This window comes from Xyrauchen texanus, chromosome 31 (assembly GCF_025860055.1).
Source record: "Xyrauchen texanus isolate HMW12.3.18 chromosome 31, RBS_HiC_50CHRs, whole genome shotgun sequence".
Lineage (NCBI taxonomy): Eukaryota > Metazoa > Chordata > Actinopteri > Cypriniformes > Catostomidae > Xyrauchen > Xyrauchen texanus.
This window is the reverse complement of record NC_068306.1, coordinates 22,360,540-22,383,295: the sequence shown is the minus strand read 5'-3', so window position 1 is coordinate 22,383,295 and position 22,756 is coordinate 22,360,540. Positions and strand designations below refer to the sequence as shown.

General features: G+C 38.3%; 1 protein-coding gene across 2 annotated transcripts in view; it reads right to left on the bottom strand.

Moving 5' to 3' along the window:
* The window catches only part of LOC127624709 (neurexin-1-like), a 526,269-nt gene that overhangs the window by 4,617 nt on the left and 498,896 nt on the right, over nt 1-22,756 (bottom strand). For both annotated transcript variants that reach the window (XM_052099555.1, XM_052099556.1), the window contains 4 exons: nt 22,268-22,439; nt 17,724-17,813; nt 13,451-13,779; nt 345-423 (listed from right to left, as the gene is read on the bottom strand). In XM_052099555.1, coding sequence (XP_051955515.1) covers nt 345-423; nt 13,451-13,779; nt 17,724-17,813; nt 22,268-22,439 — 670 coding nt within the window. The remainder of the gene's footprint in view (nt 1-344; nt 424-13,450; nt 13,780-17,723; nt 17,814-22,267; nt 22,440-22,756) is intronic.

The following is a 22,756-nucleotide window of genomic DNA, read 5'->3' as shown; positions in this document are numbered from 1 at the left end:
AATGTACATATCTTTAACTTAAACTATTCATGGTTTTTGTAGGTTTAATGTGAGTTTAAGTGCTGGCAGAGAAGCATTATGGCAAACAGAATTTTTGTATATATTTTTTTAAGTTGTGCATTTATTGATTTTGATCAATAAATACACAATAATAAAGCCTGTAATTTTAAAACTTATCTAACCATGTATAGGGCTATTTGTCTATATATGTATCTATATAGTGATGTTCTGTCTATTTAGGACAGTTGTTCCTGATCTAACAGGAATAGTGTGCAGCCTGTGAGCAGGGATCATCTGATGTGCTGGTGTTTCAGTAATGCTGGATGTCCCGTGTGTGTACTCACCAGTGCCGGGCTCACATTCTTCCAGATCCTCATCATCACTGGGACACTCTGCCGAAGCCACCAGCAGGTCATCTGAGTTCTGAAAGAGCACAACACAGAGACAAACTGATTTTAAAGTGGTCACTGCAAGGTGTAGTTTACAGACTCTTTTTAATTTTTCTACAACCTTGTAAAATGTGTTAAACATGTTACAAGTTACATTGTGATAACAAAAAGACAATTTGTAATAATAATAACACAGAAATGTTGTACTAATCATTTATAATTTATATATTATTATTAATAAATTATTATTATTAATAAAAACAATTTTTTGTTAATATTTGTAAGAAATACCTTTTACATGGAGCCATAGTGCCCCCTTATTAAAAAACCAAAAAAAACAAAAAAAAAAACCAATGTTATCTTATTTGGCCAGTTTTTTATTTAGCCCCTTTATTTTGTCATTGCATAGACATTTGTTCAGCTTTGAGGGTAAGATGACACCCGGGTGAGGACTGAAAAACCGAAGCTAGACTGAATGACTTTACTGCTCCTGTGTCTGACCTGAGTATTAATTTACATTCCAGACTCATACCTCACATTCATAAAACATGTAATTGGATCTGGGCCATGACTGATTTGGATGCATCAGTTTGTCCTTTCTCATCGAGAGGTCAGAACAATTTCACCATTCACTTGTATGGCCATATTTATCTGTTTGAGAGGCTGGAAAGCATCTACAGAATTAGACTCCTTTGCAAGCACTAGATGAGGTATGATAAAATATTTATTGCTGGTGACATCCATATTTGCATTTGTGCTCTGGATTAATAAGCACATCGAAAATATAAACAGACAGAGGAATAGTTTTTACATAGGCATATTAATGAAAACATTTACATCATAGAGTTATTGTAGTGAGAAATTATTGTGCCCTAAAGGATCCTATATGTGACTTCCATGATGTGATTAATGAGATAATACTTTTTAACTCTTTCTTCTAGACCCAGTGAGATTATGACTTAATATATTCAAAATGCATTGGCCCCTGCATTTAAATACCATTAGGACTATGACTGACATCCATACACGAATTGAATAGGCCTGCAGACGGTCTTAATAAGCCTGGCTGTATTCAAGTACTGTCATATTGATCTAGTTCACCTTTTACTACTGTTTTCTTGTCTTTTGTCTGGTCAACATTGCAAGTTCAAAACATTTTGAAGTATTAGCCAGTATTAAATACATTTTTAACGTAATCTCATTGAGGAACATATTCAGCTTCAAAGCCTTGGCTGATATTTTTCAATCACATCAAACATGTTATTATGCTTCATTTGCACTAAATATACAAAAATATGTCTTGAGCTTGACAGCCATCAAATATTGATTTAGCTGAACGCTGCTGAACCTAAAATAAATCTAAATAAAAATGAACATCAAAAGTACAGAGAGTACCATCAGCGTCTGAATAAAAAAGAAGCTTTTTCTAGACCATCAAAGTGCCTATTGGGACAAAAGTAAAAAAGCTTCGATAAATCTGCCTGGTTTTTGAGTATGATTTACAAATCCTAAAGACTCTGACATTCTGAACCTCTAATTAAAAGGCACACTGCAGCATTAGTTTAGCCCGACTGCGTTTATTAGAGGATAATTAGCACACTTCTTATCTGCAGTTCTGCACAATGCCTATGTGTTCGGGAAGACAAGTTTATTAAGAGCGCTGGAATTGCAGGTTGTTTTTAGATATGTGCCTACAATTCTGACATATGCATCATGACAAATGTTTTGACATGACAGAAAGAAAAATACCCAGTCAAGGGCACTTTAAATGCCTTAATCCTTAAAAGGGGAACATAGTCTTGAGTCATCTTTTTCAGATTAACAATTTTTACTGATTCACATATTTGAACATAGAGAAACAAAACATATATACACAGAATTAACATTAACCCCCACTATTACCCCTCCCAATCCTCAATCCCACCCTGGCCCACAACAACATCCCAGTGGTTGTAAATGATATAGATACACAAAAAATATTTATAAATAAAAATAAATAAACAAATAAAAATATCTAATAATAATAATAACACATCCATAAATGACAGATATCCAACCCATTTCTCTATGAACAAGTTAAAATTCCCCATTCTTCTAAATGACCCTTCTTCAAAGGCTTCTTCTCCGAGCACCACTCCAGAAATGAGGGTGCTCCAGCTGACCTCCAACCCCTGTCTGGCGATCATGACACTGGTTAAGACCCAACTCTTTATGTGTCTATTTTCAACATCGATGACTGCCTCATCGGCCAAAATACAGAGTCTGGGGCAAAATGATACCCAAATGCCCAATACATCACACACCAAACTCTGAACCATTCAACCAAAACTCCTGGATCTTAAAACACCCACAAAAGACATGGGTTATGTCTCTATACTCTGATTGGCATTGCCAGCTGGTGGGTAGATCTTTAAGACCAAGCCTATATAATCTAGAGGGGGTCCAATAGAACCAATGTAAAATCTATAATTGCATAAGTTGCATTTTTGCTTAATTGCGTCTCTGGATGCAGACTTGACGTTTTTTAGAATGCTAGCCCACTCTCCCTCCTCCAATTCCAAGTTTAAATATTTCTCCCATAATCTCTTGAGAAGTTGAAGCTCTATCCCCAGAGTAATACACTGATGCCTCATGACTTTTCCAAAAGTAGTAATCACCACTCCTATAATATCTGTCACTTTAGGGGGGTGTATGCTATTCCCAAAAATAGTACAGAGCAAATGGCGCAGCTGTTGTCACGATTCCCTTGTTGTCTGCCCTGGGTTTCACTTGTCTTTGTCTAAAACTACACTTCCCATGATCCCCAGCCCTCATCACTGCCAGCCCTGTGTCATTGTGCTCACCTGATTGTCATTTGTCATCATCATGTCTCCAGTGTATATAAACCCTGTTTGTTCTCCATTCCCTTGTCGATCGTTGATGTTTGTGGACGCCTGTTTCCGTGCTCTTTGTATGTTTATCCTGCCTGTTAAACCTTTGAAAGTTTTCCGTGTTTTTGTTTTATTTCCCCATTGCGGGTATTTCCTTTGTTCTGGTTTTGTCTGTTTAGTTTTCACCCTGTCTAATAAAGAAACACTGCAAGTAGATCCTCGCCCCACGTCTGCCTTCATCTACATCCTTAACAGCTGTAAATATCTAAAAAACTGAGATCTGGTGATCCCAAAACGTTGAACCAAATTTTCAAAGGATCTCAACACCCCACTCTCATAGGCCACCGACTGTAGTAACCCCCCTCACAATCCACTCTGACCAGAAGAAAGGGGATTTATTAATACATAATGTAGGGTTCAGCCATAAGCTCGAGGCAACATTAGATAAATATCCAAATTCAACACTCTGGACACTTTTGTCCACACTGAGTGCAAATGCAAGATAATGGGATGTAATTTAACTTCTCCGGTTAATTTGATAGAAAGGCTTTGCAATGGCAATATAAGGGCAAGAACTTCCTGCTCAATACAAAACCAGGGAGGGGCTGTTTCAGGTGGAAGCCACCAATGAGCCAAATGTCTGAGACTGAACGCATAATAATAAAACTAAATCTTGTGTAGGCCAAGTCCACCTTTGTCAGTCGGCATATGCAGCTTACTGAAATGTAGTCTGGGATGCTTACCATTCCAAATGAAATACTTCGCTATGCTCTCAAATTAAACTTAAAATAATAAAGGGGGACATCTATAGGGAGTGAATTGTAACAATTGTAGCAGGAAGTAGGGTTAAAGTAATAACATTAACCCTTCCCAATCATCGATAAATGTAATGAAGCCCACCTTCCCACTTCGAAAACATTGTTTATTAAAGGGTAAAAATTAACTTTGGGCCACTGGAAGGCTCCCAGCTGGAAAGACGTTACTGGGAAGTTCGCTGTCAGAGCCAAAGCTTTGGATTTAGATCAATTGACTATGTATCTTTAGAATTTAGAAAAAAGAATTATGATTCTGTGGAGGCAAGGCATAAATCTAGTAGGGTCGGACACGAATATTAAAATCTAAAATAAAGCAGAAGCTTATGCGCCATCATGACAGAACAATAATATTCCAGCCCTGCCGGGTGCCCCTATCCACTGTGAAATAATCTGAAATTAATCAATTTGTTTGTACCGCCGCTACCGGGTGTCTATAAAGCAACTTAATCCATCCAATAAATGACTCCCAAACCCATACATTTCCAAAATCTTAAAAAGCTAATTCCATTCTATCATATAAAAAGCCTTTTTGGCGTCAAATGAGATGGCAGCGACCGGAGTCTGAACATTCGCCACTGACCACGTTATATTGATGAAATGCCTAATGTTATCAGAAGAGCTGTGGCCCATAATAAACCCCACCTGATCTATGTGTATAAGAGATGTCATAACTTTATCAGTTGGCCAAAATCTTTGACAATATTTTAACATCTAGCTGGATGAGGGAAATTGGATGGAAACCCTTACACTCCCTTGGATCTTTGTCCTTTTTAAGAATCAGACTGATCCGAGCTTGTGTCATGGTTGGTGGAAGCTTTCCATCCTTATAAACTTCTAACAAAAGTGGAGCCAGTTCTGTAGCATAAGATCTAAAAAATTCAGTGACAAAGACATCTGGCCCTGGAGCCTTGCCTGTAGGCAGGGCCTTAATTAACTCGCCAAGCTCCTCCAAGTTTATCTCAGAATCAAGATAATTTTTTGCTCAGTCATTAGTTTAGGGAGATTTAAGGGTGCCACAAAGTTTCTAATATCTTCATCAGTAGACGAAGACGTGGAACTATGGAGATCAAGATAGAAATCTTTAAAAGCATCAGACTCTTTATTGTCTGCACTTTTCAGTGTAACAAAAACATTCGCTGCAGGTTTCCATCCCGGCCTCACTCTGCACAGTCGCCACTCGGCCCGCCCCGCTCTCCACACCTTCCAATGTCCTATAAAAAAAAATCCACAAAACAAACTCCAGCCGCTAGGCGGAACTGGCACAAAAAGAAACAAAGGTGGCGCTCCGCTTCCTCGGACAACCAAGTGTATGTACGGCGAGACGAGCTTATTCGGGGGCCACATGAGAAACATAAAATGGCTTACTCACCCATTGCCTCTATGAAGGACATTGCTTGTTGTAGGAAGGTAAATACTTTCTGGCCATCCTTAGTATCAATTCCTTCCATTGATGTAAGAGAGTTTTGCATTCCTTGAATTGATCACGTTTCTCTCTTGTCGAATTCACAAAGTCTGGGAACAAGAAAAGTTGTGGTTCATTCAAGAAAGCCTTCCTTTACTCATCGCCTCTCGTAACACGAGATCTTTATCGGATGATCTCAGAAATTTGGCCAGAATTGATTGGGGCCTGTCTCCTTCCTTGGATCTCTGAGCCAGAACTCTGTGAGCTCGCTTGGTTTCCAGCTTATGGCCTGTTATGTTGAGCAGACTCGGAAAGAGCTCGTCTAGGAATTTTACCATATCTGGCCTTCCTCATGCTCAGGAATTCCAACAATTATGATTATCAAGGTCTTTCAGCTTTTGCCAAATGCGTTCCAAATCTAATTTGGTGGCTAGCATGTTAGCAGCTAATTCCCTCTCCGATGACTCCAGATAATCAATCTGTTTCTCAATGTCCCCGATTCTTTTAACCAACTCAGAGAATTTTGTCCATCACAGTGATCGATCGATATATTACAGCAAGATCCTCCAAGTCTGCCACGACATTTGCCAGCATTACAGACATGCTGGACAGCTGTCCCTCATCTGCGGCCCTGTCTGGGCTATCAGCTTGAGCACGTAAGTGTCTTTTAATATCTCCAGAGCCTGAGGATTTTTAATTCTTTGGCATGTTGTCATAGAGCAATTATGTAGCACAATGTATTGAATTAAAAACTAGCAAAGTGTACAGAGCTCGCCATTCACACGTCCGACTTCCGCATGGCACCACGTGACTCCTAGTCTTGTATCACCTTAAGGGCTTACTTGACAGACACTATATTCACAATGGTAATTTCTGATGAACTGCAAGAGCTCTGACGTGAGGTGTGTGTAGCCAAGAGGAGAAATTTCATGAAATTTAACTCTAGTCATAGACTGGACATGGCCCCTTTAAGAACCAGAGTTTTGCAACACCAGAGTTTTGCGACACTTGCTTTCTGGCACTCTCTCATGTTAGAGACATGAAAACAAACATTGTACAAGAGAGCTCCCGTTTTTGTTCATCGTTTGAGAATTCTTTGAGTAAATATAAAATTTCACACAAGATGCTCATAAATTGCATTAAATATGTGTTCAGAAGAGTTGTATGTTAAATATGGATTAAATATGGAAATATGGTTTGATATGGATCATTTTTGAAGGATGCATATGGATTGCATGTGTGGAGTTTGCTGCACATGCAAGGACTAGGTATGCAAATTTAGAATGAATCATATCTTTTTTAATGATTTATAGCCCATAGTGTTTTCCAGTTTGGTGGATAAGTGTAATACGTGTTATATGTGAAAATATGAGAATTACATTGTTTGAACTGGCGTGCTTAAAGCCTGGTTAAAAATGCATCAAATGCTTTGAGTGATTTAAGCATGTGTTAAGCATGTTTTTTCAATGTGATTTAAATGGTATGGTGGAGGTTCACTTCAAACACACCATCAATTTTAAGGCCAAATATAAGGTCACAAAAAGCAATCTTGGAACAAAAGACACGTGCTGCCAGAAGTACAAAAAAGCAGCTGAAAATGTGCCTGAATATGAGGTTGAAATAATAACATATGGCTGACCTTGCAACTTCCACTGATTTTTAAAACACTTGAATGTGCTTGAAATGCATGCCGAGCAGTTTTGTCTTATAAATATTCAGACATTACTTACACAAACTCCATCATTGTAAAATGATGATAATAGCTCTGTTGCAAAACACAGTGAGCTGCCTTGCTACCTACATAGGCAACTGCCTTCTAAGGGGCCATTCAGATACTAAAAAAAGTGTCTAAAAAGATGTAGTCCTGCACAAGACACTGAAAAAACAGCGAGACGCAGTCATCTAGCCCATGAAAAGTTTCATAACAATTCATTTTAAAGACATGTGTATGATACAAGATTACATTGGATTCTGTCTTAGGAGCAGGGGTGTACCTACAACATGCATTATATGAAACATATTGGGGTGCCAGACAAAGGGGGTGCCAACATTGATCTTGCATACCCCCTGTAAATTGTAGCGCCCCTTCATAGGGGCCATTCACACAAAATGTGCTTGTGTTAAAAAAAAATGAACAGAATGCAGATGTCAAATGACAAAAAAATGCTACTCAGGTGTGAGATGCTCAAAAAGCAGTGAGATGTGGTGCAAGGATCAAAGTTGTCCATTTTGCACGTTTACATAGAAAAACTATTAAAAACAGCGGAGAAGCAAAAACATGTTATATGATAACAGCATCTTGGAATTTTTACTATATCTACATGTCAAGTCTAAATATACATGATTTATTTACATGTATGCATTTGGTAAGTTGCTTTAATCCAAAGCAACTAACAACATATTCAAAGCATTCATTTTTATCCGTTATGGGTACTCTGGGAATGGAACCCATGACCTCGGTGGTGCTGACATGTGTTTAATCTGCCAGTTAAGGTACAGGAACCATAATAAACATGTGTACCATTTGGAATCGCCTCTGCATAAGCAGCACGCCTATAATGCCTTAAAATGCTGCCTCCATAGGGGGCTCACTATGTTTCGGAATGGGCCATATATCTAAAGAACTGTTCTTCGATGTATACCTTTTCTACAGTGAATGTGAATATAGTCAATCTCAAGTTCTAAATGAATGAACGAGTAGTCCATTACACTGTGCTTAGTGCTATTCCATGTTTTAATGTTTTAAATGTTTTACTCATCTCGGGGAGAAGGAGAGGAGTGGAGCACTGGGAGTTCCTCGACACTAAGCTGTCTCACTCAAATCTCCATTTCCCTGCTGCTGCTTTGTGAGGCTATTTACACTCCGGACAGGGCAGATTAGCAGTGATTCACAGTGCACATGTGAGAGAATCTGCGTCCGTCCTCATTTGAGCTAATGCGTGCCACTTGTGGCTGTGGATCTTGGCACATTGGCTATGATTGACACTGATTTTTATTGAGCTTGCCCTTTATTCTTATCAAAGTGCATCTCCTGATCAATGGAGTTGAACACCAGATGAATAAAGGCTGACAGTAGGGGAGGCAAACAGAAGAGGTTGTATCTCCCTTACAATATGTGTGTGTACAGAGCAATAGATGGAGGGGGCCGAGACAACACATATGTCAGATATTGCAATCAATATTCTCTAAATAAATAGCATTCTGCTCCAGTATTTAACAGATGATGCAGGAGGTTAATGCATTTTCTAGACTGTCAATAGATAGGAATAGCTAGGAACAAAGACTTTCTGTCTATGCTATAATGACAAGGGAGAAATAAACATTTTAAAGTCACAGGCCAAGATACATGAATGCAAGTTTATGCACAAATCAGGGTTAACACCCTTTTTCTTCAATTAATTTAGACTTTTCCATTACATTTCAAGCTGTTTTTGATTACTGAAAACAGATTTTAAAATTCATTTTAATTCAGACTGATTGCCAAATGAATCATTTAGGAGCCTTTCACAACGAACGCATCCATGTGCTAAAAATGGTAGTTGCACTGCCACAAAATGAGCAAAATGCAGGGTGTCTGGAGGCACCTTTTTAACCTCACATGGCACCTAAAAATGTGGCGCTCCTGCACGAGACCCTTATAAACAGCGAGGCATGGCTCAACGGTCAAATATGTCCATCTAGTATGTGTTTACATGGGAAACACTATTGAAAAATGGCACAGACAGACACAAGAACCCATCTGGTGTGAACTGCCCCTTTGTGAACTGTTTCGTCTGATTCATTAAAAGGAACCAGCTCAAAGAACGATTCCCTCACAGATTGTATATAATAATTACTATAGAAATTCCATTTCCAGGACTTCCATGATGTTTCCAGGATTTCCATGACTGTGGGATCCCTGTGAAATAAACCTTTGAATCCAAGTTAAGAAAGATGTCATATTGTAAATTAGGGGTGTAACGGTACAATTTTCTCATGGTTCGGTTTGTATCACGGTTTTTAGGATCACGGTTTCGGTATGGTTTGGAATTTTCTATGTTCAGAAAAAATATATCTTATTTCCAAATCCAAAGTAAGAATACTGTATTTGGTAACAAACACTTCAACATGTTTGTCCTCAATAAAAATAATGGTTTCACTACAGTAACCACATTTTAATCATGGTATTTATAGTAAATTTATAGTAACCACAAAATCAACATGGTTACTGCCATGGCTATAATACAGTATATAGTAAAACCATGGTTATGATATTGAAACTACAGTATTACTGTTGTAAAACCATGGTTAATTGGATCAAGCAAAAATCATATATTAGATAGCAAAATCATAATTGTTGATTGTTGCTCTTGATATTGTAATCGCGATTATTAATGTCGATTAAAATCTTAAATTACTGTGACGTCACAAAGCAACCGTGTGGTTCTTCAGAGTAGCAGATTTCAATGGTGGATATGAGCTGCACTCCAGTTTCTTTTAAGCATCTTTTAAGCATTATATTGTATTGTCTTTTATATTGTAATAATGTTTGTTAAGGTAAGGCATATAACAATTATTTTAAATGGCTATCGGTTGTATAGAATAAATGTAATTATTGCTAAATTATTAGTCCATGTACAGTAAATAATATGGCATATTCAATATTCAAACTTATTAACAGCCGATTTAAATCGACCAAGTTATTGCATTCAGTAAGCCCTTAGGTGGCTAGACAAGGGACCATTCATCCCATTAGATCTTCAATGGTGATCTTGCTGAATGTAAGATCATCGTTAGATAATTTGTGGCCTCAGTGGTTGCACTTTGGAAATTAAAAACAGTAAATCGCTATCAGAGTTTGTGCAATTCGTGAAAATTTTAAATCTACCAATACCAGCTGTGTGGCAAATGGGTCTTATTAGAGCAGATGCGATAACAATGGCAGTGATTCCTGACATATGCTATTCATGCGATATTCTTTATGTTGGCTACACCACCAAAACACACTTAGAAAAGTTAAGCTGAATTACTTTATTGGTATTTTGTACAAATCAAATTCACATTGGCCCACTTATTAACATGACAAAACAAATCTGTTATACATTTTTTTTATAAATTGTACACAGAAATCGAGCAATTCGACAATCTCTCTCATTACATTGACAGCTGTCACTCACTGCAGGTTTACACTGTTTGAGACCAGCATTTCGACGCGAACTCAGTGACGCTCCACACAATGTTCTGCACTCTCGCAAATGCTCTCATTAAAAACAAAGTTGTCTAATCAGCATAATAAATCAGTTATTTACACCGCGTCTGTGCCTTGATTAGAACGGGATCATTTTAGTTTTGTCGTGTTGCTCATTTGCAGTGTATTTAACTCTATGTTCAAAGCGAGTGGTGCAATATGCAATGAATCCAAAATAATTACAAAGTGCTTTCTGCTCTTGTTCTACAGCTTCTTTTCAAGTGTCAGGTGACGTTTCTTCAATATTCATTTTCATATGCCATGCGAACAGAGCTAGAACATCAAGCAAGCATCTGGGCATTCAGATGGTTTAAAACATTAGGATCAGTTGTCATTACAGATAGGATGGAGGACTAATCTAAGTGGCTCTGATTGGCCATTGCCTTTTCATTGCTCAACGGACATGTTGGATATTGGTTAGAATACTCAACCGCTGCAAAAACACGTTGTAAATAGAAACCATTGATGCAACAGGAGCAGACTTAAATTGAACGCTGTAATCGTAAGTTTTCACGATTAGATTATCGTGGCAGCCGTAATCGTAATCGCGATTATATTTTTTATTAATTTTGCAGCCCTACGCTACATGCAACAACATAAAGTACATTTCAAACTCAACTCGGCATATATTCAACATTTGGAAAATGTTCATCTTTATTGAAGGAACCTTGCTATTAAAATGGTTACGAGAAGGGTCCAGGATGTCACGGCTCGAATATTTTAATCATAAGCTGAAATCTCACATCTTCATCAATGGAGTAGGGCAAGATAACTTTGGCTATGAACACCACAAGCATTTTAGTTATTGTTTCATGTATTACTGAATTAACACTGAGCACCTGCTTAAAAACGGAAGTGCAGTTTCGGCTCACCTGCGGCTCTGTGCAGTGCTAACAGCACGCTATCGTTCTCCAGTTGATATCGGCATACATGATTAATTATAAATCATTGTATTACCAGTATCCGGCACTCACGTCAAACAATGTCCTCAAACAGTGCCTGTTTTGTAAACTTTTTTGATCATCGTTGTTGTAATTGACTGCAAAAAGAAAATGTTCCCAGACAGGAGACTTGAATAATGCAGGGGCTTGTCTATCAGTGGCTCGTTTTCTCCACTTGGCCTTTACCTTTTTCAACTACACACAACATGTGCAGAACAGTGATGTCATCAAGTTGACCCACGTGAAACACTGCCAGAGCGTATCCATTTAAAGATCCATTCAGGTGCATTAGCGATGGTTGTAACTGTGCATGTCTATTTGATGCTTTGTTTTCTTTGCCAAACCGCAGTGCCAATGCTTACCGAACTGTGTGTGGCGAAACCTATGGTTCATTTTTTTTACCGAGAACTGTTCCAACCCTAATATATGTAAATCTAGTAAGTGGATAGAAATGAACCATTTTGTTTTACAAATTGTTTGGTTTCACAAGGAAAGTGCTGTAGCTTTAAAAAAATTTCTCTCAAGGCTTTCAAATTATGACTTGAGAAAATTGCGGGACTATTCAAAGGAAATGTGACTAGTAAAACACTACGTGTGGAAGGATTGAAAGGCAAAGAATATGTGGTGGTGATATATCCTGACACACGCAAATCTGAGCATTATGGTTCATCTACTTCAGGGGCTTCCAGATGCAGAGTGATGGCTCTTTTTAAAGCAATAAATGGCAGATTTCTTAACCAAGAGTGGTCCTGTCAGCTCATTTATTCCTGATACCTACTGGACATCTTGTCTCTTTCAGTAGAGACAGGCCAAAAAGAGTGCTATTCAAGCAGTTTGGTTGGCACTTAAACAACTAGACAATGAGTAACATTTGACAAAAAATTTAAAATCCTTCAAACTACCTGGCACACATGCAACAATAACTGACCTTTTGCTAAACCCAGACTCAAAAACATGACCAATCCTGCATTAAGAACTGTTGCTTTCCTCATTTTCTTAAATGTAAATCTAAATAAGTTAATCTAAACTCACAACCACTTTATTAGGTACACCTGTACACCAGTCTAGCAATTCTCCATTGACCTCTCTCATCAACAAGGCATTTCCACTCACTGGATGCTTTTTGTTTTTGGCAGCGTTCTGAGTAAATTCTAGAGACGGTTTTGCGTGAAACTGTGGTTGATGTGAACATTAACTGAAGCTCCTGACCAGTATCTACCTGACATTTTGCATTGCACTGCTGCCACACGATTAGCGGAATAGATAATCGCATGAATAAGTAGGGGTTCCTAATAAAGTGGTCGGTGAGTGGATAAGATGTATAACATCAGTAAGGATACCTATGTTTGCTCCAAGGTAAATTAATGTTCATAACTGCATTATTTCAGGTCATAATAGTGGTGATAGTAACTAAAGAGTTCACAGTACCATATTGAGTATGTTGTAGAAACGTTTAGTTGCACAAATGTTATCAGTTGTAATCACTATCAAATTATGCTTTCTCTTTGATACTATGATAAGCAATTGCTTTGATTTGGATTTGCGTCCTTTGAAGTTTTTTATCATGTTACTGCATAATTTAACAATTTCTTTGAAGAAAAACAGTGGATAAAAATGCTTTGCAATGACACACTTCATTCCAGCCCTTATAAGAACAATATCCATTTCATAATTCATTGATAATCACATAGATCACAGAAACTTCCAATTCGTTCCTATGAGACGTTCTCTAAAACAATAACCAATGGATGTGGAGCTTAGCGAAGGGACAATTGAGCCTCGTTCCTACCCATTTTCCCTCCTCACCTGTGTAATACTGTCCTTCAGGCTGGGAGAGCGCTGTCTACGGGTGGTGGTGGTGGCCATGGTGGTGGTGGTCTCCATGATGGTGGTGGACATGTCTGCCGCAGCTGGAGGGGTGGCTGAAGTTGCCTCGCTGGACAGGACGGAGGGAGCGTCCCCCACCAAACGCAAGTTCCCTGCTACCTGTATGTTAGGATCCCCCTCCGCTGCCAGTTTAAGCACTTGCAGCCCGTTGTAGTACAGGCCTGAGATCTGGCCCTGGAACGGCCGCCCCTTATCCTGACCACCCACCTTTATGGCTGCCTGGCTATTAAAGATGGTCAACTGCCGACCTGTGATGAATCAGAGAGAAGATGGAGGGCAAACAGGTAGGCAGAAAGAGAAAGAAAGAGGGATAGAGAGCAGTACGACAGTAGAGAGAAACAGAGAATTGAAAAGTGGCAATCAGTACAGGTTATTTATCATCTACAGTACATTATCGTCAGGGTTTGCCTGAATTGATTGATAACACTTTGAACATTTGAACCTTCTGATGGAAATCTCCAATTCTAATGGCTTCCGCTTCTGACCCGCATAGTGCAGGGGACAGAATGTTGTATTAAACATGATGGCAAAGATCATTCACATTGCCTGAGGTGGCTTTTCTATGAGGGCCAGATAGAGCCCCTATCATTACAGAGTAATGGCTACATATTATCTTTTGAGCCTTATTAAACTAGTAGGGCTTGAGCTGTGGATAATGAATTGACTAAAGAGGGTAAAATTGGGAAACAATATTTATGAGTATGTAAAGAGATTTGGATATGTTTTATTCAGTGACAGAAGCCTTGTTGATGCTAATCTGCATGAGTAAGTGTCATCTGCCAGCTCAAATGCTAATGTGTCACTGTGGCAGTCCTTTCTACCAGTGCCATGAATAGACATACATAGGGGGGCACACACACACACACACACACACGCACGCACGCATACACACACATGCGTGCGAGCTCGTTCACACACACACACATACATGTACACACTATGCTGCCTCTGAATTGAGGATTTAGCCTCCTGAATCTCCTCTGAAAGCTGTCACTGAGAACTTTTTCTGCAGCAAAGACCACTGCATAAATACATAAGGGATAATAGATAGTCTGCCATTCATTGTCACAAATAAGGGTTTTACATCAACCTGAAGTGGTTTATTTAGTGATAATGACTGGCTGACTGTACTTATCCTGCTTATAACACACCTACTTACTAAATAAATGATTAAATGGACTTGAAATCTTTATTTGAGTTGAATTTATTTTATTATGTGACAATAAAGAGACTGCAGACTGCTACGAGAGACATAAAACTAGTCCAGGAAATTGATCTCAAGGGACAACAGTCAAATATATAGTTTAGCGGCCATTGTACAATAATAATTGACCACAGAATTGTGCAATCGATCTATCAGAATCAAGCATTCCAGAGAGCCATTTGATAAAGAGATTAATGTCAATATCTACTATTTTAAACAAAATCTAATGGAATATTTCACCCAAAAATGTTTCACCCTCTGTCAACATTTAGTCAGTGTTTCAAACATGACTTTCTGTCTTATATACAATAGGAACAAATTGAATTAATATCCAAATTAGGGCTGGGTATCGTTAAAAAAAATTTGATTCTGGTTCATAAACGATACTTTTTCCGATACCAATTTTATGAAATCCGTTTTAACAAGATTACAAACATTACCTCAAAAAAACTTTGGTTTTATTTTTTCAGTTTGTTGACTTTTTTACAGACTCAAAGACTCCTGAGCCTTCTGGTCTCCTCATGCCAGGGTCGGCAGGGGCAGAGGCTATAACATTAATATGAAGAGGAAAAGACAACAAAGCGAAAATGTTAATTCAGCCAACCCTAAGGATAAGTACAGTTTAACAAGATAACTAGTTTTATGTTAAACTTGATCAGTTACTGTCAACCTTAAAGTATTTGTTGCATTGATTTAGCTATCTATAGCCATATATCCAAACAATATCGAATGTTACGTAGGTCCCAGTTTATAGGACTATATCACCGTGCACAGAAACTTTAATTTAACAAGTACACAAATATCGCACTCCAGGTTTAATTTAGGGGGTTAAGTACTTTTTAAATATAATATACAGTATAATGTTAAACAATCCAGCTAAACATTAAGTATAATTTAATGGCAACAAAACTTTGAAATAACTACTTAAAAAGGTTAACTCAACGTGCCATTTTTGGACTCTTCAGAGCTGGACAGTCGCCGTCTATTTAATCCTGGTAAACAGGTACTCTGACACATCTGATTATGAAGTGGGCAGTTGTTATCCCCTCCATGAGAGCCACTTAATGCTTAATAAAGGGTTGCATTTTAACACAAGTAGGGTCTCGCTTTTAACAGCTGAAAATAAGTTTGTCACGAGAGTGCAGATAAAAAGACCATAACCTCTGAAAGGATAGTCATATAGAGTGACGAGAACTCAGTTGGACACTTTTCACTTGTTCTTTTTTCGTACAGTGAAACGGTTAGTTTGATTAATGTGTGACATTAAGAACTATTACATGTGACATATTACAGAGACAATATACCAATGGCAGTTCAAATGTTCCATTTATCTATTCAAAAACGTTGACAGTGCGCATGACACCAGGAACCATTAAGTGAAGTTGCGCACTGAGATGTAATTTTAGTATCTGTATTCCTCACATTTCTGGCACAAAGGTAAAAAAGGTTGTCCTGTGATTAATTCAAGACTGGACAGATCTTTTCTTTGCAGCGAAATGTGTGAGACCCAGTGACAGAGGTTAGAACATTTAATTGAGGAGAACGAGGAGACCAAATAGCCTTTGAGATATAGAGACAGTATAGAGACAAAAAAACAGTCAGTCAGTAAAACACAGCATTCATACAAGACACAGTCCTGATGCACAAGGGCTTTGTGTCATTATAAATATACGTAAAGTACAACTCATAAATAATTACTCACGTTAAAGGGACATTGTTAATCACATTCGAATGTGCAAAGGCTGACAGTTCTCACATTGGGTTACGAAAAAGTCTCTTTCATTAATATTTAGAATTTTTCACCCTCTGAGTTAGTTTCATTTTAGAGGGGATTAAGACGGAATTAGCTTTAGTTTAATGCCCTATTTATATAGAATGATCAAATCACAGTCTGAGGGATACAGCACATTTACATCAAATTATATCGAAAAAGGATATTGTGTAAATAGTGTTAAGTGGATCATCGACTGAGTGGAATGCGTTGAAGGGATAAATGTGAGTTTTACCCAAATGAAAAACAGATTTTTTTATGAAGTTTAATAAACAGAAGTACATGGAGACAGAAAGGTCAGTTTTCCTGAAAAAATAGGCCAAGTGTATTTGTTTTACACTTAACATTTAGATGTGATGTTTGCGCAGCACATAAACGAAAAAGGTGTTTGCATATAGATGAAAAAGGCGCATCCAACCAAACATCAGATAACTTACACATACAGTAAAGGGTATTAATGCACAATATTCTTGGATAATGTGCATATGCAGAGGTTTCTTTCCTCAATTTAATAACTGAGAAGGTTTCTTGGGGAAAATCGAATGCAATGGTCTCACAAGATTCATCTGTTTACAGATTTCTTGCGAGACCAAATACTACTACTCTATTTATGGTAAAGTTTTAGACTGTAATACTACAAACTAACCAAATAATGTTTGTCTTTTTTCTCTTCATTACACTCAAAGGGTTAAAGAACAGACTAACAGACTGTTTTTGAAGCTTTAGACTGAGATTAAATGGGTCAATAGGGTCAATAGGGGATCACAGAAGGAAAACATAACACAGCAAAAGAAAATAAATAAATAAATAAATAAATTAACTATTTACAGACATTTGTTACAGTTATGTAGCGTTGTTAGAGGGCTAGTCTGGGATTATGTTTAAGATTAAACCTTAATCTCTGAAGCGGTGCAGTTCTAACTTTGTTAAGGACAGCATTTATCGCTACAGGATGACTGAAGAGCACAAGCCACATGGAGATGAACGAATGGGTTTACAGGGTGCATGGGTAGCAACAATTCACAGTTTGCTTTGGCCCACACATCAGACAAATCAAACTAGTCTGCATATTGGATATGCCAATCCTTCCAAAGTCTTTTGGTTTTAAAAAATGTCATTCCAAATGGCTTCCAACTTTATGATTTAAAGGGAACTGCACCTCTTACAGAGCCTTAATAATTCATTATGTCATTGTTTAATCAATCCATTTTTATTACCTTTGTCGAGTAGCCACTCGTCAACTACCCGACCGAGTCTGTATGGAATTCTTTGCCTGGCTATTGCAAGCCGTTCATTATCAATGTTCCCTTTAAAGAATTTAGAGAGACAGATAAGAGGTTAATATCAAGCGTCACATGGTTAGAACATGGCAACAAGACTATCAAGTTTAGCAAGTTAGCAAGTTAGGAAGTCCGAGCTTTATAATGGAAGTTATGTTGTTTTAAGGATTGCACTTAGTTATGAGACAGTTTAGAAGCTTGAGACTAATTAGAGCATGTTTAATTCTGTTTAGAAAGCTTTGACGACATATTTAGTGGTCGTTTAACATTGTTTAAATTTTCGTTCTTTTGATTATGATGTCAACTCATTTCATACAATCAAAGCAAAACAATGATCAGTTATAATGTCACATAGTATAAACTGCCGTTATACAATGGTGGTGCCAAAAATTCTCCAGAAGACATTTTCTCTGAGATATCTGAGCGAGGATGATGCAATCAGTGCAGTTGCATCTATTATCAAAATGTTGATGACCCTGCATAAATTAGGATACATGTAATAACAAAAAGACACCACAGCCATTATTGACTAAGTGCCTTGGCTGCCTGACAAAAGGCAGGGTGTATCTGATGAGATACTACAGTTTCCTTTGTCCGCATGCCTGTGAGACTGATTCTGACAGAACCCGTCACCAGGCTAAATTGAGCTCCCCGGTTCCTGTTACTCACTGAAGAGAGGAATCTCATCACAGCACAATTCTTTTCTCCTCCAATCTCCATCTCTCCACCATCCTGCACTCTTTCTGAACATCCAAATCCTCCAAATATCCTTTATATCAGTGGTTCTCAACTGTAAAGACTGTTCTGATCACAGACAGCAGCAAAAAACAATGCTAAATGCAAATTAACAATTTTAATGTGCATAGTCAGGATAGCAAAATAAATAGGCTTACCAGTGTTTAAAAGGGAGAAAATGCATACCATATCTTTTGTTGTTGATGTCATTAGCATAAATAAACGTCCAATTTTGGTGTTAATTTACCTGTCACTAAGTAACAGCAGGCCAAATTAGTATGATACCAATACAGACAAGTTGCACAACATGCCCAACAAAGGTATGCAAAAAAATTAAAAAAATAAGACCCAGACTACATTAAATATGGATTTGTTTGCAACAAGACAAAGAAACAAAAATGGTTTGAGCCAACCACAATGTGTTTATGCAGTGAATTATTGGCTACCGGGAACATGAAACATTGGGATTAAATTTTGTACGATAAGCAATTTTGGTGCCATTTCCAATGTAAAATCTGGGTTCTGAAGCAAAACCTGTTGAGAACCACTACTTTATACCACAGCTTGGTCAATATTGTTTGCCACAAAACTGCCACCTGTAAACTGCTAATTTTCCAACATAACACATACTGTATCATGTTCCTCCTGTGACAGCCGTGTTTCATTAGTCCTACCTACCCTGTAACCAGAATGGGGGCCAAACCTCCCACTCTTATAATCCTGTTAAAAGAGCTCATGTGAAACAAATTCAGTGTCGAACCTTCAAAGAAAACTTGAAATAGGTCTTATCCATTAGTAAGCAGCAAAACTGGAAACAAACTGATCCATCCAATAAAGTCTGCCCTGATGCTTTACTATTCATAGAGATTTCCTCTAGATTTAAATTTATGAGGCGACGTAATGAGATGTTGAGGAAACTATGGCAGTTCCAGTAAATGCCAAACAACAAGAGGTCATTTAAAGCTGTATCCTCATGGAGCAGCAAATCTCCCACAGGAGAACATATCTGGTCATCTAATTTCCTGTTTTAATTAACTGAATTAATCAGGGCCGTTTATCTAAGCCAAACACCACCAGCTTCGTTTACACACACAAGCTCTGCCAGGGTTGGATCACATGCAACACCTATATCTTAGGGGTTTAATTCCCCAGGATGACAGATGCCATTCCATTTATATGCGCATAACTTAGTTTTAAAGGAAGCGTGACATGACAGTGGCAGCTCTGAAGCCAGGCTTTATCCCTGTGCTTTGGAAAGGCCGCTCATCTGACTCTTGCCACCTGAGGGTGCTTAGCTGGGTCCTAGTGGATATGACACCTATGTCGCAGCAGTAGAAAAAACAATTTTTCCCTTTCAGAAATCAGAAGGGATCTCAAGCTAGAGCCACAGGGATGGTGTGCCATTCAACCTTTGGCAATTTCGAGACAAGACCCTGCACACAGGGGTGGATGGAACATAGCAGGTGAGCCGGAGTATGTGCTTTATTTGACTAAGGCTGTATTTTTGACACTTTGACTCCACACCATTGTGGTGTAAAGCAGAACAATGGGGAAACTGTTTGAGAAATGAGGAGAGAGAGGACAGGATTGCTATTTGAGACAGAGAAAATGTCTTCCGGTGGAACAGCAGCTAAGAGAGGAAGGCAGCTTCCTGAGCACACAATGGGGAGAGAGCGAGAGTTTGCTTATGTGTAATTGGAAAGCACACAAGGCCAGGGGAATGCAGAGGGATATGTTTGTATAGAGGAGCGATGGATCATAGAATGATTAGAACGGAGGTTTGAGATCTTCAATCAGAGCTTGTTACAAAAGTCCTACAATTTAAAAAGATCTAAAATATCAGATTATTACAGATTCATCTGTCACTTGGTTGATGCAAACCAAATTTGACAGATACTAAAATGGACAGATGACACGCCCTCATCCTCAAATCCTAGTTCACCCAAAAATGTGTATTATGTTGTCATTTACTCACCCTCATGTTTTTCCAAACCCGTATGACTTTCTTTTTTTCCATGGAACACCATAGGAGATTAGGTAGCATGTTAGCCTCAGTCACCATTAATTTTTATTGCCTTTTTCCCACACAGTGAAAGTGAATGGTGACTGGGACAAACATTCTGGAATTCTGGAGGCTAACATATCCTTTGGGGTTCCATGGAACATAGAAAGTTATACGGGTTTGGAAAAATGTGAGGGTGAGTAAAATATATTTGGGTGGAATATCCCTTTAGATATAAGACCCAGACTAATTTAATTATGGGTTCACTTGCAACAAGAAAATAAAACAAACATGGCTTGTGCCAACCACAAGTTGTTTTGTGCAGCATTTTATTGGTTGTCAAGAACATTATTCCATTAAAATTCACTTTTGTGTTGTGTTGGGTTACCGCTTGATGTCCAGTGTGAAATCTGGGTCCTGATTTATACCACAGCATGGTCAATATTATTTGCCACACGGTTACGTTTGAAATTTCCTTTCAGGTATCACATACTGTATACCTTTTTATCAACTTAACCTGACATAGAGTAGCCTGAACCTATCAGGTTGCAGTGTCAAAGACACCATGGTTCAATGGCTGTGTGTAAATTCAAGAGTGTTAGTTTAAAAGAGCAATCTTTGAGAGGTGTTTGGCTAATGCTTAAAAATGAAAGCGAGCTTTGTGGTTCAAAGTTTGTGCAGAGTTCAGGGATGGAGGATCTTCACAGCCACAGAGACACCTTCCTCAGCCTGCCTAGAGCAAAGCTGGCTGAAGTTGAAAACGGTAAAGGATCCAAATCCATCTTGGGCTGAATGTATTTTGCAAGGCAGCTTGGGGGGGAAATATCTAAATTTGCAGTTGTTATTAGATTGTTCATGTGGTGGTTATCAGAGCTCTGCATGTGGTGACTCATAAAGTCTCTGGGAAGAGTTTTAGGGTAAAATGGCACACTTTAAACCAAAACAATTCAAATTTGAAATTATAAATCAATTTGTATCCTTGAATAAGGCTTGCTTCCAACATGATCCAAATCGATGCCAAGGGCTTCAAACAAAGTTCCTCAGATTTCAAAAGCGCAAATATTAAGTCTCCAATGCTGCATTCCAGACAAATAGGAATTTTCCCATCTCCTACTTTAAAATAACTGGAATAACATTTGATGCTGAAGCACCTTTTGATGGCATTTCCAAGATGGTGGCAACTAACATGCCTTGTTTTGCTCATGGTGCCATTTGTTTTGGTTACATTAGACCATGTTGTATGATCCATCCTTATGGAATTATTTGATATTTTTCACATTTTATGCACTGATTTTGGGGAAAAATCTACAGTATTCTGAAGAATGTAATAAAATATAATAAATGTGTAAAATGAGTACTACAGTCTTATTGATTGCCAAAATCATTATCAAATGATGCTAAATATGTAATTAACGAACACACAAGGGGCAGGGGATGACTACAATTTTAAATTCTCTAGAAATCTGCTGATATTTCTTTGGAGTTCTGCGTGCACAGATTGTATTTGGGCTCTGTTTGATTGTCTGGAACATTTTGAGGTTTGAGATGGGGAATTTCAAATCTTTTTTCTCCTCTGTCTTGAAGCACTATCCATATTTTTAGGCCAGTTGTGTTGTTTTATCTCTCTCTGACCCCATGTGTTCATTCCCAGGGGAAGTTGCTCCAAGTATTTCTACCAATCACATTTGTAATGGGACTCCCCTAGATGGATTTTCCCACCCTCTGCTCTGCCGCTGGGTCTTACCTGATGGGAAGCGTTCAATGACGGGCTGGTTGTCCACCTGGAGGGTGGCATTGCCTCCGCTACGCGTAAAGCGAACCACGTGGTACTTGCCGTTGTTCACGGTGACTGCAGGCTCATCTATGGTGATGTCATCTGTGCCCACGTTGAAGATCACACTGACCTTCCCTTGTTCCTGTGCAAGAAGGGATTTTTTGTTCAGTGTGATGGATATAACCATCAAAATAAATGCACCATCAAAAGACTAAACATTTCCAAGAGATGTCTAAATCACAAACCAATTTGAAAAAGCAATATTCAAACGTATTGGATGTGACAACAGAAAGGAATGAATGATGGCAAAAGAGATTGGGAATATCTTGTGAGCAAAGAGAAACATCTGACCATGCTGCAGTGTCCTTTGTAATGTAGGAGGGCAAATGGAGTGTCTCCTTGTTTTGCATTCATCACCTCCACTCACACTTACAAAAGCACACACACACTGGCTCGCCA